Source organism: Haliotis asinina, chromosome 9 (assembly GCF_037392515.1).
Source record: "Haliotis asinina isolate JCU_RB_2024 chromosome 9, JCU_Hal_asi_v2, whole genome shotgun sequence".
Taxonomy (NCBI): Eukaryota; Metazoa; Mollusca; class Gastropoda; order Lepetellida; family Haliotidae; genus Haliotis; species Haliotis asinina.
Genome location: NC_090288.1, coordinates 18,737,470 through 18,757,736, shown reverse-complemented (window position 1 = coordinate 18,757,736; position 20,267 = coordinate 18,737,470). Strand labels below are relative to the sequence as shown.

At 38.5% G+C, this 20,267-nt stretch overlaps 1 protein-coding gene across 1 annotated transcript in view; it reads left to right on the top strand.

Annotated features, from left to right (window-relative positions):
* Positions 1-3,258: 3,258 nt before the first annotated feature.
* The window catches only part of LOC137296077 (G2 and S phase-expressed protein 1-like), a 34,016-nt gene continuing 17,007 nt past the window's right edge, over positions 3,259-20,267 (top strand). Inside the window, exons 1-7 of the mRNA XM_067827738.1 lie at positions 3,259-3,334; positions 4,436-4,548; positions 4,877-4,987; positions 5,219-5,365; positions 14,019-14,079; positions 14,273-14,789; positions 15,037-15,207. Of these exons, the coding sequence (XP_067683839.1) occupies positions 4,542-4,548; positions 4,877-4,987; positions 5,219-5,365; positions 14,019-14,079; positions 14,273-14,789; positions 15,037-15,207 (1,014 nt within the window). The 5' untranslated portion in view covers positions 3,259-3,334; positions 4,436-4,541. The remainder of the gene's footprint in view (positions 3,335-4,435; positions 4,549-4,876; positions 4,988-5,218; positions 5,366-14,018; positions 14,080-14,272; positions 14,790-15,036; positions 15,208-20,267) is intronic.

Sequence of the window (20,267 nt, the reverse complement as noted above, 5' to 3'; positions counted from 1 at the left end):
CTGATGTGCCTGAGGGATCCAACTTTGCATTTACTTTCAGACTTATAGAGACAATGCATTCCCATATGAAAATTTCTAGTGTATTGCCTTAATATTATGCAAGCAGCATGTATCCTGTGTTGCAGCAAAATACATTGTATACACTTTGCGAGCTGTAGAGATCCCTGGGCATGAGTTAGTCAGCGAATGACACATACATATGGTATCCAGGGGTTCAAACACAAGTCCAATACGTAATCAGTCATAGTCATAGTCCGAAAAGTGGGTGATAACATGAGCATCATTCCTTCCCACCTGCTTTCTATGACACACAATCAGTCAGGCTCTACACTGTAATTACCCAAATTAGTTTCATTTATCCATTAACCTACAAGTCTTTGTAAGATACAGTGAAAGCTGTGAAAACCAGCATCTGTCCAAAATGGCAAGTTGTCAACATTGGCGTAAATTCTCTGACCTGCTTATGGCTTGTACGTTTATCATCAGCTCTACAATCTGGCACATTGTTTAAAGAGGATTATTTCTTCAGTCCCAATGAGTGCCAGTGTAGACAGCTTCCACTGTATGTTGTTTCCTTAGTCTGCATTGGACAAAGGCAACTTTGTGACTTTCTTTCTGGCAAATCACATTTTTTTAACTTCTATCATACATCCAGAAAAGGGACGTTCCTGTACAGCATCTACAGCGTGTCACAAGTTCATGTTTTACTCAAGAAACTTCAACATGTCATTCTTCTCGTTGGTTTGAACTATCAAACCAAATGCAACATGTTATTTTCACATGTCTTGCTAGCCTAAAATAAATTGCCACTTTCTACTTTGCTAAAATTTGGAGAGGGTGATTGCTATGTCATCCTGCTTCCTTAACTCCCAAATCCAGCTGGAAGTTCATGCACTTTCATGTTTCTAAAAATGACTGATGTAAAAAATTGATAAAGACTGTAACACATCACTTATGGGTAAGAGATTTTATTTCATTACACATCAGGCGACGGCACATAAATAATCTAAAAATATAACATGAATATATTATCACAACCAATAGGAAGATGAATAAACGGTGTGTGAAAACACAGATACATGTAAGTAATCAGATTTGTATACAATCACTCCATTTTGGGGACAGCTTTTGAGACATAAAGCACCAAACACTCTCTTCACATTTCAACATTACAATTATGACTAAGCCAGGAAAACTGTCATTCAAGTTAGCTGGCACGCATGTAGTCAGCCGTAGTCTATGTTTTTGCATATCCATGTTAATCTGAAAAGAAAAATGTGGACTTGAGGATATAAACAAAAAGATGATTGAGTAAGGTTTTATGCCAATTTAAGCAATATTCAAGCAATATCACTGCAAGGAACACAAGAAATGGAACTGACACAATAACCCACGTGGGAAATTGAACCTTGGTGTGACAAGCAAACAGCTATTACCACAAGGCTACCACTCACCCACTACCCTAGATCAGAGAGATAATATTGGTAAGGACAAATTATTCTTTCTTCTTTACTTTCATAAAATGACAGGTTCTTTACCATGTCAGCATGAATGAAACTGATGGAATATCCAAACAGACTCATGTGAATAGTGATAAACTCAAAGAACCATTTATTTAGAAAATATGGGGCCAGTTTTTCACTATAAGGAAATTTCAAATCATTGTTTTTTCAAGGTCTGAGCTCATATTCCTGGCAATTTGAAGTTCAGAATGATCAATTTGATAAAATGGATACAAGCTGGTGCATCTTTTATTACTTTCAATATGTTGCAATAAAAATTACCAAAATGTATACAGTCAATCATCGATGTTTTTTCTTGTCTTTGCCTTTCCCTCTGCGGTAGCTCTCTGTCCTTCCTGCTGTTTGTGAAGACTGATCTGATGGGACAGTGTCTTCATTCTGAAACATAAAACTGAATAGGTCAGAAACTTGAAGTAATGATACAATATTGACTCAAACATGGACTGATGATTGCTATTTTCAATTATTAGCAATCTTAACTCAAGAACTAATAACCATATAATGCTCAATGAAATGCTGAGCATAATCAAAACATCAGTGTTTTTTTTCAGAATTTTTGTCCTAAAAGTAAAACAAAATGTTGAACAACCTATCATTAAAATATTTACACCGTTCACTATTTGTTCTGAGAGAGGAGTCCTTAATAATGATAATACTAATATGGCAGCACTTGTACTTGGATTGAATTGCGGGGTATTCAGGTAAGAATCTGACAGTCAGAGCCAATTGCTGCTCCAGTAGTCAAAACCTGGTAAACATGGTAAACTGCACTCTTGCCAAATAAATGACTTAATGTATTGCAAATGTGGCTGTAAACCAGACTGGTTCATAAATGTCGACATCCAGTGGCTCCGTAGACGTCAGTAAAATGGGTCAACTTCAACATATTTGAAGATGAAAATCAATATTATGACGGTAGTGTAAATGAAAAGTGTCTGAGTTTTGTGAAATAGAAAATATATCAGGTCGGTAATGAACTCAGGGCAACCAGTTTTCGATGAGTAGACTGATTTATTTTCATCCTATGACAACCTAAATAACAGTTTTCTGTTCACCAATTTCATTATTTTCCTCGTGCCGGAAACTTATGAGTAAACTAATAACTTCGTTATACATAATACAAGTGATTATCAAATTCAGTAAGATTATAAAATACTAATACTGAATTATGAATACACGATTACGAAATCACAGTCTACGAACCAGTCTGAGCTACGAATCCCTCGCGTCATCGAACTGGTTCAGTGTACGAAAGCACTGTCTCTCGCAAACTTTCTTGACTTTTAAATAATGTTTTTCAGACATTGCAACGTCAACATCATGAACATGATCGACTTTATCGATTGTCACAACACTCGTTCAGTTAATCAACAAAGATACCATGCAGTTAAACAAAATACAAACCTCTTCTTGTTGACTCTTAGGTACGAAGACAACTGCAAAAATACAAATCAGCTGAAAAATAGCCCCAGCGAACAGACCATAATGCAAAAAGTTGTCAAACCAGGTTGGTTCGTCGATAATCACCGCCATCTTGCAAGGGAAATAGCGCCGACTTTCGTACTAAAATGCTGTCAGGAATGTATTTACCATTTAGGTACATATCCCTACAAATATGAAGATTTATCATTAGAACTAAACGTTTATATAAATGATGAAATTACATGATTCTAGATAACTCAAGATGTCGTAAATATAAATAAATAACCATTGTTGGCGTGAAACCTAATTGACCAATGAAAGCAAAGAGTGTTGTACATGTGACAATTTGAACAACCGAACGAAATATGAATGTTGAATATTGCGTAGATGTAAGCGTTATTGTTGATTTTAACATAGTATCTCCTTATGAGCACAGATTTGGTCAGTACATCAAGATCCTGTTAATAGTATAGTCTACGTAAATGTCTTATATATGTATGATGTATGATTCATTCAATGGTTTGTCAAGATCACTAGGCTGCAAGCGGTGAGGGAAAACGTCCTAACTGACTTAAAAAATAACCATTTCCTGTACTATATATGATGAGTGTTAACAATCCAGGCACTCGGCATGTAATGCTTTTCTTTCATCGAATAAATCAGTTATATATATGCGCATGTTATTTAGTTGATCAATGTGAAGTTCAGAGATTGGGATAGGAAACTTTGACAATGGGCCATTTTCAGGATTATTAACCATTTTCTGAATCTGGAATGGGTCACTGCCCTTGTATAAATAGTAAACTTCAAAATTTGATTGGGCCATTTTTAATTTTAATGGCCCCAGCTTTTCCCAATCCCCTGAATTTACAAGGTCATTATTTTCCAATGTAACGATCAATCTGTTTTGTTGTTTTTATGCAACAGTTGTTCAAACTGATGGGTTCATTTACGACCCAAGATCTTTTAATGTGTAGCTTGGATGTATGAAACCATATTTTCACGTTTATGATGAACATAATATTTGTATCATATTTCACTTTATGTAGTGTCAGCTTTATGTTTGAACAGTATTGTCATCTGATTAATATGCTGTTTGAAGAGAAAGTTGGTAAACCAGCAATCGATTGCATGAGCAACAGATCAAACTGACAGGGTTCAATGACACATAGTGGCAGAAAAGTTTTTTGACTGTTCATAACTTGTATAGGCTTGAAATTCCACTTGTGTCAATGCTCGTTTCCTTTCTTGTTGCTTTCTCATCCAGAAGTGTTCTTCCAAGAAATTCTATATGTAAGGTCCTTGTCACTTGAAACAAGGTTTGAAAAATGTTTTTCATTATTGTATTTCTCTGCTAAATATTGTATTTATTGGCAACAGAACATTGATTACACATTGGTAAAATGATCATTGGTCAAAATCAGAATCAGTGAATCAGAATGTGAAACATCACATTTGCTCCATATTAGTTCTGTCCTGTTACATTCCAGTGACTGCATTTATATGAAACTGCTGTGGATCAACGACAAATATCCAAAGTTGAAAGCTGAAGTGTGAAATACATTGCGTGTGCGAACCGTGAACTGTATTCAAAGAATGGCAGGTACAGACAACATAGTTTTATTGTTATAGACACACAAACATAACTGTCAACAAACCAATAAAACAGTCTCCATTCTGTAAGGGAGCAGTTTAATTTTTCAGTGAAAAAAGCCTTTCAGAAAAATGAATGGTTTCTGGTCTAAGAAAATCTCAGTATAATCATAAATCATAACATGTAGTTTTATCACAATTATTTGTCAACATGCTTATCTTGCAGAAATGTTTACATAGCTTACATGTAGGTTGTAGTATTTGTTTGAATTTGAAGTATGTGTGCTAGTTACCTATCTTGTATGTAATTGTATCTTCCTGAACACTCTTATTTTCAGAAAGTGACTGTGCTGTTGGTGTGTTGGTAGATCTTTCTGTACCTGATCCACTTGAAGAATTCCTAAAAAACAAAGACATTGAGGACAAAGAAAATCTGTTTCCTAGCATTGGTAACTTGCAGAATATTATACCTTTTGTACAGATTATGAATTATTGATATCTATGATTGCCTTGATAACTTTGACATGCTTTGGCAGAGCCATCATCTTGTAATGCGTGTACTATGGAAGAAAAAATGAACACTTGTTTTTGTTATTTGAAATTATGTTTGATATGAAATATTTTCTGTTGCATCTTTAGAAACATTTATCCATAGTTTTCTGAAACCTTGTCCTGAACAGATCCTATAGAGATTCCTCGCAGCGATGACAGTGAAAGACGTCTGAGTCACACGCTTCAGAAACCTTTTGAGCTAGAGGACAGAATTTTGAAGGATGTCACCAAGACTATTACAGGAAATTCTGATAGAAGCTTGAAAGAAAGCCCTGGTAAGAAGCTTGAAACATTCTCCTGCTGATAGTATAGCAACTGATCCATTACATGTCACAGCCAAATTAAGAATTTAATTGTTGCAGTGAGGCAGTTCCTTTGAGACCACCCAGTCCTGTTAGTTGCCTCTTACAACAAGCATTAATTACTGCAGATCAGTTCTAACCTGCATCTCACAGATGTGATATTTGTGAAGTCTCTTTAGAATAATTATAATTTTTCCTGAAAGTGACTCATGCTATATCAGTGTATGAAACTCCTATAAATACCAGGAAGCCCACTGGACTGATGACTGAAAAATGTTGCTGGACCTGTGAACATGTAACCAGCCCTGCATTGAAAATAGGAAACTCAGACAAGGTGTTGAAATGCTCTTATCAAAGAATTACTACTTATTGTGAGGTAAACTAACATATGGAAAAGCAAGTTTTACAAAGCATAGCTTCATGATCCCTGTTGATTCATTTAGTGTCACTGCCATGTGAATGAGACAAACAGGCAAAGTCAGAATGGTCAGTATCTTTGGCAAGAATGGTCTCGACATGTTCTTCATGCAATTAGCACAGGGGATTTGTAACTCGCCTTGTGAAAAGTAAACATTTGCAACAGCAAATTTAACAAAAACGACTTGGCATTTATTACACCAATCATTTTTAGTGTTAGATACAAGGGTAGGCTGATCTGTGGAAGTTACAGTTTGATTGATCATGAACTATACATACAGACGTCGTCAAGCTATCACAATTATAACCTAATTTCAAAATATCACCTGTAGTCAGAGACATGGTAAAATATATACCCATGGAAAATGGATTGGCCCACAGGGCCAGCTATAAAGTAAAGTTGTAAGCCCGACATGTAACTAGCATGCATCAGGCCGCCTGGCAGACGCTATTTCATACACTGGCTATATACTTATCTCCCTTTCTCTTCAAGTGGTACATGGAAACTTTAACCCTTTTACTCCCTGACGCAAACATAAAATCACTCAACCCTCGGCTCTTTCCCACCAAAGTGTCCGACGTGACTAGGACACTGCCATGCTCTTATCTCTCTCCATCACCCATACCTACTGTTGGGCTGTTTCTTAAATGTCACATGCAACGTAAAACACAACTTTGCTGATTACAATACCTTTCGGTATGCACTTACCGAAACAAATCATCAAAAAAGCCAATTCAGCCTATAAAGTTGAAAAAAGCACGATGAAAAAAAGCTTGCGAAATCAGAGTTCAAACGATTCATTAAATTTCCCCCAGCGCTGGGGGAAAAATGGTTTCAACATCTGTGCTGCGCTGCGATCATAAGGCACACGCAGTGAATAGGTTCGCGGAGCTTGAAACAGTATGTATGCCTGGCATATGAGGTCGTGAGCAGTTGTCTCATCTTGGTTGTGTACTCAAGCACTGACAAACCTTTAGTAATGTGCGGTGCGTTGAGGTCAAACGATCAGATGGTGTCAACATGGCAGCAAGTTGATTCGATGCGTGTTGTTTTGTTTTGATTTAGTGAAAACATTCAGCTAGATAAATACGTTATCACATCGTGTCAAGGGAAATGCGGGGTTTTATCAGTCCCTTGTAAGGTTGTATTCCCTGAGCCTCATATGTCTGCCTGCCTGACTGCTAGAGACAATATGCAATACACAGCTTCAATCATTGACCATATGCAATTTGAACTTAACACCTATCAGGCTATATGCCATAAACAAAATAAATTGATTTATGACTCGTGCACCCAAGTCCTGTCTCTGCCACATTATGTAATTAGGCAGGTGTGATACTTGCACACATGACATGTTTTTATGTCTGTGGGTTGCAAACAAACTACATCCATTTTTCTCGGATGAATGGATTTCACGGAAACTGGTGCAAACTCTTGTCAGTTTCAAATTCTGCTTTTTACTTTGACGAATGACAGTTTCCAGCCATGCAGTAGTTCACCATCTCTGGTGAGATAATTTTTGATTGGATCAAACGCAAATTCAGAGAACATGTATTTACAAAACCCAACATCTCTATTTACATTTTATGGATAACAACTTCTAGTGTATATAATTTTGTTTGACAACGGTATATGAATCCATACTGAAATGACGCATCAAGTACAATAAAAGTAGATGTTATCCATAAAGAATCTTACGTTCTTGTGAGTCGCCATACTTCTAAAATGCCCATCAAACAGATCATCTTTCTGTACACACAATGAGCCCTCAGCGTATCAGCAAATGAACCAGCCAATCGGAAGCCATCGTTACGCTTGAGTGCGTACGACTGGGTTCGGTCTCCCGAGTGCTTCGCTTTGAAGGAAGTAAGCCCAAGTACAAAATATTGCACTTTTGAATTGTGATTGTACGCTTATAGTTTTGTTTATTTCTTTTTTTACAAGCAGCAATGTATGTTATATGTCATGAATAAGTGATAAATGTGTTTTAATCATGTTTGAAGTTTTGGTTGCATGTGACCTTTAAGTAATAAGTAATAATAATGTAGAGATGCTAAGTGGTGCTGTGACAATGTTGGGGAAGGAAATAGTTCATATAGCTTTTACAGAAAGGCAGCAGTGGACAGATGAGTCTTTAGCAGTTATTCAAAAGTTTCTTTTGATGACATGTTCCTGATTTCCTTTGGAGGAGAGTTCTTCAGTGCAGGCCTGGCAAAGGAGAAAGCTTGGTTTGGCGATGTGCATTTGGTGAGGAGAGAGTCAGGAGGATCAGAGACTTTGGTGGGGTACATACATGGAGACCAGTTGTTTGACATAGTCAGGAAAGTTATCGTTGTAGAGACAGTCCTGAGTCAGAATGAGTATTTTGAAGGAAATTCTTGATGAGGTGGGGAGCCAGTGTAGTGACTGTAGTACTGATGTGATATGGTCATGTTGAGGAGTGTGGATGATATATGTGGCTGTGGAATTTTGGATTCATTGTAGTTTCTGGATTGATTTAGTGGGGAGATTGGAATATAGTGCATTACAGTAGTCGAGTTAAGAAGTGACAGGACAATCATCAGAAGTTTAGTGGTGTCAGTATTGAGATAGTGGCAGACTTTGATGATATTAGTAGTAGTAGGCTCTGCTGATGGAGGTGATGTGTGCATCAATGGACATGTTGGATGAAGAAGAAGCAGCTTTATAAGCTGATGTTTGGGGCCAGTGAGTAGGAGCTCTGTCTTCTCATTCAACATCAAACAGTTGGATATCATCCACGATTTGGTTTCCTGAATGCATAACTCAGGTTTGTCGATACTGAGTAAAACAGCATCTGATTCAAAGGCTATGTAGAGCTGTGTATCATCTGCATATATGTGGAAACCAATGAAGTGCCCCCTGATAGTGTCACTAATGGGGAGAATGTAGACTGTGAACAGAAGGGGGAGGGAACTGATACCTGGGGAACACCATATAATAGCGGTGACTCTGAAGATTGTATATCTCTTATTTTTACGGATTGTGTGTGACCTCGCAAAAATGAGGAAATCCACTTGAGAGCAGTTCCTGTTATCCCAATGCAATGTTGAAGTTGATGCAGGAGAAAGATACAATATGTGGTATCAATTGCACTGGATAATGGTATTTAGGACATTATGTTATTAAAAGGGTGCACTTATTTGTATAAATTATGACTAATTTCAGGGATGTTCTTGTTCCCTTTCAGGTGACTGTTTTTACATTTACATGTGGCTTATACAAATGCAGGTTACGCATTCATCAGCTTATTCGCACCCTTTGTGTTCTGCTTGTGTTAACTAATCATGTTTTCTTGTCTCAAGTTGTAAATATCATGCCCATTCATCTGAATTTGCACTTAAATTCTTATTTTTTATCCCATTTATGCGGACCTTATGGACAAGCTTAGGCGTCACAGCTGGGTTGTCGCTTACAAGGGCATTTCCCAGTCACCCGGTCATGAGTTGTCTCCTCTACCAACCTCCAAGAATGCTAGCATTCCTTAGTCAGCTGTGTTTGGGAATCTCCCTCCAGGATCATTCCTGTCTCTGCTACTCTTGCAGCACTTCTCTAGGAGGAAGTTTCCCCTTAAGGAAGAGTGTGATCTCCAGAAGCAGGCAAAGAAGTAGAGGTCGTCATCTTCAACAATGTCATCATCAAAGTCATCTTCATCCCAGTCTTCACATTCTATGAGACTTTTGAAGTTGTTAAAACCTGCTGCTGAAGTTCACTAGTTCACAAAATGTCTGACAAAGACTTCTGAGAAAGTAGATGATTCATCTTACTTACAGTCACCATATTTTTAACCGCAAATCTTTGTGAGGTTTACACAGTATACAACTATAGCTTTGGTCAGGCAGTCAACATTACCCAGTGCCTCTATTGTTCTTGTAGGGTTCACGACCTATCGTATTATAGAAAGGATTCGAGAATTCTTCTACATACAATCATCATATGATATCTACAGCATCGGCCAGGCAGTCGACACTTCCCAGCCCATCTTCTGTTCCAGCAGGGTTCGCAAACCCTTGTGTTAGCAGCCAGCATACATCTGCACAACCTATCACACCATTCAACAGTTAGATAACAGTTTCAACCATGCAGTCTATACTACACAATGCCTCAACTGTTCCAGTAGAGTATGTGAACCCCCATGCCAGAACCAGCCAGCTTTACGGAGTCTACCCATGCCTCTCAATGTTTTGCAAACATTTCGAGAACCACTCTATGGCACTCAACATCAGCGCCCTCAGCCCTCTGTTATGCAAGCCCTGGGTAACACCAGTGATAGAGAGATACAGAGGTATCTGTCATGCCAGGAGAGGGGGCAGGTCTCAAGGTTTTGTCTTTCATCTGACAACTCCAGAGCTCACTCTGTCTGAGGTTGCTGCATCGACAACTTCCAAACATTCCGTCACTGAAGTTCAGATTCAAAACAAGGGGTCCATTTTGTCATTCAAAGTGCTGCACAAAGGGTATGAGTACAAAAAGAGGGAGAACAAAGTGTGCTAGAAAGGATGGAACAGCAGAGGTCAATAATTTTGTTGGCACTAGTGCACGTGCTTCTCTATCATCTCTCTGTCCCTTTCTCTGCACTCCTCACAACAAATAGTGAAAAGTGTCAATATGTCAATGATATTTTGGTAAACAACTTTTTTTTTTTTTTTTAGGACATAAATCCTGCAAAATCCTCACAGAGTTGCTCTGATGTTTTGATTTTGATCAGCGTTTCATTGAGCATTTTATGTTTGTTAGTTTTAAGTTAGACTGCAATTCATCAGTCCAGTTTCAAGCCAAACGAACTGTAGCAGACCAACTCAGACGTCAACTACAGTTTACGATCCATCTACTGATGCAGCTGGGCTGGCTGGTCAACAGTCTAAGTAAAGTTAGTCTCAGTGTATTTCGTTACACTCCACCACTGAGTCTAACAAAACCTAGTAGAAGGTCGCGTCAGGTAACCTTTGAGCGACCAATGACCGTCCAATCAAGCGAGACGGTTAAATAGATTTAACCAATCAGACAACAGCTGCTATTTAGGGATCGGAGGGACTTTCAAAATATTCAGGTCACCTAGACAAATCTCTCCACAAACAAAAATCCGCATATAACACTGTTATTTGACCTGCAGTATATACGCTTTGTTTTTTTTTTGACATGGTGACCATTAGCTAATATTTTCGCAAGATGACATCCTTAAATATTGCCAAAAACACTATTTTCAGCGAGTGTTTACTCACCGTTGTCATGGTTGTACGTACGCCGTGTGCATCACCCGGAAGCGAACATACGCTAAATAGGATTCAGAATTGTTCGGGTACGAACCATTTCGAGATAAAAAGTTCAAAAGGTATGTGTGAATGTCCACTTTCACAATTTTGTAAGCTGTGTTCTGATTGGTCAATCTCAAAGGTTACCTGACGCAACCTCCCATAAGGTTTTGTTAGACTCAGACTCAATAATTTTGAGTGTAACAAAAAGTACTGAGGATAAGTTTACTTAGACTTGGCTAGTCAACCACTTGAAGTTGGAACTAGAGCCATCACAGGATCTGCAGTTCCTCACCATGTGGTTCCAGACTTCAGGGAATCACATAACCTTTCCAGTAGATCGATTGTCAAGCATCCAGACCTGTCTTCCAACTGCTCTCAAGTCACCGCCACTGATAAGAGGGTGGCAGCATCTAGTAGGCCTCCTCATATCAGCACAAGCTCTGACATGCACAGGACGTTTCCAGTTACAACCACTACTATGCTTCCTCAGGCCTCATCTAGACAGTCTGCAGAAGGTTTCCAATCCCTCAGCACCAGTAGTGGTATCTTTTTTGATGGATTGACAAGGCAAATGTCTGCGATGGAACCTATTTGCAAGAGCTTTCCTACAACCTTCATCTCTCGAGAGTACTGCAACAAAGAGTCTGCATCAGGAGTTGGTCGCCACAAGAGGGCTCTACACATAAACCAGCTGGGATTCAAGGCAGTCATTGAGGCATAAATTTACAAGACAGAATCAGATGAGCGCCAGTACTAGAACTGATGCGCTCATTCTCTTCAACGTAGCAGATTACCTTAACCTATTGCTGAAGGCCTGCAGCATTCCATTGGCAAAGAACATCCTAAGTGATGCCTTATCCAGACAGCTCAGACCATCCCACATAGAGTGGATGTTGCATCTGGTCTGGCTGTTGACACCAGACCAAGGTCGTCCCATTATAGATGTTTACGACACGCTTCAATCGCAAGATTGCGACATGCATCTCACCAGTACCAGATCCACAAGTCCCCTCTCTTGACGCTCTAGCAATACCATGGGAGCGACTGAAAATGTAAGTGTTCCTGCTGCTGATCCTGTTACCACAAGTTCTCCACATGATCGCCCGATTACTACTGATATGGTTGCACCTTACTGGCCAGCAACAACCTGGGTTCCAGACTGGATACAGCTTTTGGAAGAACCAATGAGGTGGCATCCAGACTGGCTGAATCTACCGATCCACCCTCACACGAGGCAACCTCACAGCAATCAAAAAAAATGCCAGCTTCACACATGGAATGTATACTGAACTGTGAAAGAAAATTTTAACATATGTTTCATCTTAATTTCAATTATTTTTTCACCAAAGACCATACACGTTATTGACTTTCGGGTTGCACTGTCATGCTATCTGTTTGCTATCAAATTTTGACTGATAATTGCCTGAAATTTTGTTCTTAAGTATTGATAATCAAACATGTCAATTTTGAATTTCTTCCCGAGAAGTATTATCTGATTTGCATGTGTTTGAATTAAGCTGATTACCAATTTAAAATAAAAGGGAGTGACGATTTTTTATTTGAAGGTTCAGAGTATTACGCACTGCCTGAGAAGAGGGTACTGCACCAGAGCAGTTAAGGCAGTTACACTAGTCTTGGGCTGACCACCTAGGAACTTCAAAGGTAATAAGTGTAAGAGTTCTGACCAGTTTGCTGCATGCAAGGGGTTTTCATCTGAGAAAGCTTCACAACTGCAATTAGCAGAATACTTGTGTCAGAGCTACTAGACACCTGAAGGGATCCACACTTTCGATACACTTGGCAACGATCAGCTCCATACTCACCTTGCATACAGGAGTCAAACTCACCAAAGTACCTGAACTCGTCAATCTACTGAGGACATTCAAGACCGACAGCAGAAGTTTAGAGCGCAAGGCTGTGACCTCAACACAGAGCCACTGAGACACACTAACTTTAAGCTGCTAACACAGAAGATGCTGTTCCTCCTCATGCTAGCTTCAGCTGATTGGGTGTTAGAGATACATGCTGTCGACTATGGACAAACCAGATTCAATTCAGGACAGCATGCTGCAGTTCTTCATTACGAGGAATCAGCTCAACCAGACCAGTTCCTCATCTCGGCATTGTCTTCGATCCTCCGACCAGATGGTACATAAAACCTGTGCTTGTGCTCAGTTACAGCTTTGACGATCTACTTAGAACGGACTGCTACAAGGAGGAGGAAGTTCAAGAGCCTCTTCATCCCATTTTCACTAACCACAACTATCAAAGTCTCCTGAACAATGATCTTGTTTAGGTCAGAGCTGTCATCCGACAAGCCAACAGAGCAGCAGAGCTGGATTCTCCAAGAGCCTACAACCCACACTAGGAGCATTAGCCTCAACACGTGCCCTACATGGGAATTGCTCTTTATCGTCCATCATGAAAGGCTGAAATGGAGTGAGAAAACCAAATAAATTAGTCATAAGTTATGCAAATAAATACATTGTTATGATAATAGAAGGTCCAAGTGTGGTAGTCACAGAATAAATTTGAAATTCTGGCCCAAAGTATAATGGATATAAGCTGTAAAAGAGATCCAGGAAACCGCCCAACTATTCAAATGGGTGATGAAGGAGAGAGTGGTGAGAGCATTGTTCAGCTCACATGGGTGGACTTTTTACGGGAAAGTGGGAGTCTAGATGGGTGAGTGAAGTTTGCCTGTTCTTGGGAACAAAGGTTAAGGGAGGGAAAAGGCAATATATGAGCAATGTAGCATGAGTCAGGATAAGTATGAAATATCAAATTTATCATGAAAATTACATATTTGAAATAATGTCAGTAGTACAAATTGGTGTACAATATATCACTGAATTTAAATGTGTAAGTTATGAATTAGCTCCTTAACAGCTAAGTACCTTTGATTTCAGATCATAATATATTCTTTTTTCTTCAGAAATCAAACTTTTGGATGAGGAAATTTTTGACTTTGATTTGGCCATGTCACCACAAGTGAGGTATGTATTTCTTTAATAACATTGGGAATATCTGAATTGTTTATTTATTTTGTATAGAGATAGTGAATGAGTTAGTTATACCTCACACTCAGCAATATTCCAGTTATATGGCAGCTGTCTGTTATTTGTATGGACAATGAAGTACACTGTTATATAAGTGTGACTCTAATGACTGGTTATTTTGTCACAGCAGCGCTGGCAACAAAGATGCTGATGACAATATGGATGAGGATGAAGTGTTTTTTGGTCCAGTGGGTTTCACAGAAAGGATAGTAGCAGCAACTGTTCCAGTAAAAGATGTGAAGCCTATGAGTCCCCTGAATCCATCACAAATTGCCCAAGTAGTAATAGAAGCACACATGGTTGCATGTAGGATTGCCAACATGAAACCTGAGCAGGACAGTGCAGATGAAAAATCCCCAGTGAAATGTGAGCGAGCCCACACACGCAGAGGCACTTATGTTGTTGAGGATGAACATGTGCAAACACAGTCACCTAAAATTCTTAGGTCTATACCATGTATAGACTATGATATAGAAAACAGTGAGAATATACAAACAGTGAGTAGTCACTGTGCACCGGAAATAGGTAGGCCAATGGATAACACAACATCAGAAACAGTATCAGATGAATCGAAAGTTAAAGAGGAAAAAAAGCCATCACGTCTTACTAAACTGCCAAGAAATAGGAGCTACACATTACTTAAAAAGGTAATTAACTTAACATAGTGAGATTTTGTTCATCTTGTTTGATTAATGTTAGATCTTTTCTCATTTTGAGTGTTTGTATTCCAATCTTTCCAAAATACTTGCCTTATTTTGTCCAGCATCTTTTCCACTATATTTACATATTTCATGTGGTCTGTCATTACCCTGAATACATTTTGCTTATGACTTGAGTCAAAAATATGAAGGAAAAGAAATGTGGACATTTAGATTTATGTTTGTTTTTCTAAAGGACTCAAGTACTGAGAGCCTGGATGTAGTGGGCCCATCAGAAAGGGTGCGGCACCAGAGTAGTGGTTCTGACAAAACCTCTGAAACCGGCAGTGTTGCATCGGACAACAGTGATGTCCCCTTCACTAAACAAGTTGGCCAAATCAGAGGCAGTCTGCAGCAGAAGCTGAAGGTAAACTCCATTGCAGAATTCCTTTTAAGAAGCAGTTCCCCTTATGGTACTTATTAGCATTTTTATGTCAATAAAAATTCCTACCATAGTTGTAGTGATATTGTGAATAAAATATTTAGAAGGTAAAACCTGTTTCTTTGTTCAGGCACCCCTGCAGAGTCTCACCTGATCAACAGCGAATATGAGCTAACTCAACCTTGCTAATCTCTTTCCATTTTCTGTTGTTCATATAGAGAAGATATGTTTGGTGTCTTTTGAGACCTTTTCATATTGAATTCCTATCAAGATGATTGAAAAAGAAATGAATACTGTAAGTATGTTTCCTTTTTAAGTGAAAGATTTCCATTCATTAATGTTGAAACTTTTCCGGCCCCTGTCCTTTTCAAATGATGTGTTTTCAAGGTTGTAAGCACGGAGGCCAGCATTCCCTTTTGCTAAACATGTTCTCGCCTGAAAGCGTTCTGTTTGAGATTGTTATGTGTATTATTTTTACATTATATATAAGGAAACTGGTTTTTGACACATTGCTTCTTGCTCGTTGGTGAGGAATGATGTCACCTCTGTCCGTTAGACTTGAACCATGGACATGTCGATCAGAGCACCTTGGCTCTACTCCACCCTTTAAACATTACATTGGATTCTTCAGTGGGGGCTCAGAGACCACTTTTGACAAAGAGGGCTCAGTCAGTGAGGACCATGAGGAGGATGAGGGAGGAGTCACAGGATATGATGGGGGAGGATGCCCAATGCTGAAATCTGCTTAATGCTCCTTTGAGGAGGAATACTGTATCGCAGTGAAGGTTCTGGTGCATTCAGTGTTCCTCGTACTCTGCAGAGGCAGCTGGTAGACAAGGGAAAGAGCGCCGGTGATTCTTCATTGGTGACTCTGGTTTGGCAGCTTATGGAGAAGTAGCTGTGCCAGTCAGGTGATGAGTGCAGTTATGGGGTTTTACCATCTGTGGCTGTCCATTTCTTGATACTCACCAGCCCACAACTGGTACTACTTTCTTTGAACTACAAGATTCGCTCTACCCTTTTCCCTGGGCTTCTGAAAGTGGTCTGAAAAGCAGAGAAGGCTACTAGCAAATTTAAATGTTCTAAACCCTTTCTGGAGCAACCGTTAACTTCTACCAACCGCCATTGTTTTCAGTGCTCAACAATGTTAGACTTGAAGTTGATGTTTTCATAGGAGGTAGGAATGCCGCAAGAAATGTTATGAGACAAGTCAGATACCAGTGTTTTACTCTTGGATCCTTGGATGTCTCTGCCTCCTGTACTATACTCCTTTGACTGGACCTTCTATTTGGTGGGTGGATGGCCTGATCAGGTGCTGTTCAGAATTGCCTCCAAGTGAGCAGAATTCCTGCATCAGTTGCAGACAGAATTCTGGCTTTGCTGAGGGCTTCAATGAACATTCAATACGATGATTTATGGCCTGCTATTTTCGCTGGTGTGTCGACAGGGGAATTCTTGATCCCCTTTTTGCAGATTTTGTCAATATATTGGAGTTATTCAATCATGGTTTGAAGCCGTTCTCACAGCTTCAAGAATCAACAAACTTACTTCACAGCTATTTCAGTGTTCCATATACCTGTCGAAAGTGTTCTTCTTGGGCAGCATTCTCTTGTGTAACGTTCTGTAGCAGGCATGGACAGGATCTGACTGACCATCTGGTGGATCAGCCCTTCTTACAAACTATCAATCTTTCTTGACTGTTTGGTCGACCTTTTCACAGTGTCATCTCTTTCACTCCAGCTTTTGAGTTGGAAGACAGCATTTCTTCTGTTTGTAACGTCTGGCAGATGACTCAGCAACATTCATGCACTGCCCTTCCTGAGATAGATAATGCCTTCCATGCTGCTGTCTTCCAGTCTTCCTCTCTGGGGGCCGCTCATAGACGTGCTCACATCTTGGATGGCTGTAAGACTCTCAAGGTCTATATTCAACGAACAAAAGATATCTGTAAGGATAATTAATTATTTCTGCTGTTAGTGACCTCTAAAGCATATGGTGTGGCCATGCCCAGTGAGATCTGCTCAGCGGTTTGTTCCTCAAACACTTCCAACGTGAAAAGCACTTTTCCAGCTCAAAAAGAGGGAGTCTGCTCTTCAAACTTCAGTCTGTTTGCACTAACTTTGCTGATAATTTCTTGTGAGTTTTTTCTCAAACATTACTTCAGTTATAGTTTCTTCAACTTTCATCAAGACATCAATTTTGATTGAAGTTTAGATTATCTGAACTAAGGGCCCTGCTGCATTTCGTCTATTCACTGCGCGTTTGAGATAACTTCTGCCTCAAATACTTAATTATGATGTAATTGGTGCCAGTTGATTTAGACTGGTCTCCTGTGTAGTCCTAAAGCAAAAGACTGAAATTGATCACTTGAAAAAAGTATGTAAAAAATACAAAAGAAGCATTAGAACTAAAAAATTATGCAGCAGGGTAGGTTGATCATGTGTATTTTCATTTGTAGATCTCACCTCAATGAAAACACCAAATATGTATGACATTGTTCATGTGCATATGACATCACTACTGGGAAGAGAATTTGAAAATATAAGACAATTATCGCCATTTCTGAATTTTTTTATGTTATTCATCTAATTTGATATAAACTTGGTAACAAAACTATTGTGTTTCAAACCTTGAATCCCTTTGAAGGGATTTCAAAATTGTAATTTGTTTTTAAAAGACAAGAAATTTAAAAGAACAAAACTCGCTCAAAGCTCATTTTTGGTGTCACCTGCCGCGGTATTGCTGGACTATTGCTTAAAAGTGGTGTAAAACCATAATCGCTCACTCACTCAACTATGAGCAAGTGTATGCAAACAAGTAAGCAAACTGATGTGAGGAAATTATACATAGTGTAAAATCTAAGCTTGGCTTTGTTTACATTTCAGATAAGTGGTTCTTTCCCTGCATAGCATTTGTTTTCACATATGAAACATTTGACTATATTTCACTGAGACACTTGGTATTGGTGACTAAGATCAATTGTCATTTTTATTTTGATCTGTATGAGGAATTCAGGAATTCGTGTCAGTCTAAGTAAACTTTGTCTCTGTTTTTTTTTTTCATTTTTATTCACAAGTGTAGGTACTTTCATTCACATTATATTTAACATAATACAACATACATTTGTGCATATTGGTACATCTTGTTGCCCTGGTCAATGTTGACAGTGAGAAATGGTAAAGAGTATGGTTAACATAGGTCTATACATATTGGTAAGTCATGGCACTAAACCACTACTGTAAGTAGTAGTGTTCATGGAGATAATGCATTCGTTTTATGATATAGAGTTATACATATTGGTAAATCATTGCACCAGTGGAGTAGTACTGTTCACAAGAAGTAGGTAAATTCATTATATACATTTAGGAGATAAACATCATGTGTTGGCCAATTTCTGGGTGTTATTGAGTATTTGAAGCACGGGAATGCATTTGGAACTGATGGCGTCAACACTGTTGATGACATGACAAAACAATTGTTCGTGATGTTTCTACGTGTCAATACACAGTGAATAGTGTTGCAGTTTCTGGGAATCTACTACCATTTTATCATGTTTTTCAACCAATCAGATTACAGAACACAGTGACGTTTTGGTTTACAATAACATAGGGAATATTTAATGGTGAGTCGTGGCAGGCCAGTCGAAGCCATAAGGATGATGTTAGCTTAGTCACAAGAGTAAGTACAGTCATTCTACAAACATACTTGCATTTGCACACTCATGTGAGTCTTATTACAGCTGTGAATAGGTACATTTGAATGTTATAGCAACGGTTATACATCATTCATATTGAGAAGTCATGATAGCTCAGTCCACATTGTATGTAATGACTCCTGATTACTGAATATTCATCAGGTTTTGTTTTGTTTTGTATTTTTATTTTATTCTGAGAACAAAACTTTTAGTACGTCGCTCTCTCTTTCTCTCTCTCACACACACATTTACCTCCATGGGAGAGTGCAGTTTTGACTTACTACACTGAAGTTCCACTTAGTACAAGATGTGTTATGACACATCAGCCCATGCTGCAAGTAATGATAGCCATTTGATCATACATTCATTTAACTGGTTGTTCAGTCTATGATATATGTGTATATTGTTTTTCATCTTTTATATCTTTTTTCTTGGACAAAGACTGTTGTCGATTACCTTCATTTGAAACAGGTCCTTGTTTATGTATATAATGGGAATTTTGTGATGCAAGAATCTAATATCTCTACAGCATTGTTTGGGAGGTCTAAATATTTCCTTCCATTTTAAGTCAGTTGACAGCGTTTGTTGCCATTTACTACATATAACCGTCAAATCTTCATTTTGAGTAAGTTTATCATGTATCTTCTGGGATCAGTTTTAAGGTTTGATCCATTCCATGATTAAGTTGTTAACTCTAAGATCGTAAGTGCATGTAGGTTTAGAATTGTTGATCACCGTTATCCATTTTTTTGGGAGGTTATTAACTACTTGATAGTGGTCTAAATACGTAGCCTTCAGGTTGAATTTTTTCTTTTAAGTCTATAAAGGATAAGAGCCCATTTTCATCAGATAGGTCCCTTATGTAATACACTCCTTTAGAGAACCAGTCATATATAATAAAATGTGAGTCTGTGCACTGGTGGTTAAACCATATAGATTCTGCTAAAAATACCTGTATATCTCTTGCATCTGCTAAGTGTTACTTGTAATATTTACTGCATATACATATCAGATCCTGGCAGTAGAGGTTGTCAGTTTTACAAAGTCTGTAAGTAGGTACATGAGCACCCAATTAGAAAAGAAGTTTTAGCGGAAAGTAGCTATTGTACAGATTCCTATACATGCTTGTTGTAGAATACTAAGCTAAAGTGATGATATAACCCTATTGATATCTACCATTCTAAGTCCTCCATTCTCATAGCTGTTGTGAATATTTGCTTGTTTAATTTTGTCTGGCTTAGCGGTCCAGATTAACTTAAAGAATATTAAGTTTAGTTCATTGATAAAATCTTTTGGCGGTTGAAACAAAGTAGAAAATAAATGAACAAGTTTGGATAATTCTAGTTTTCAT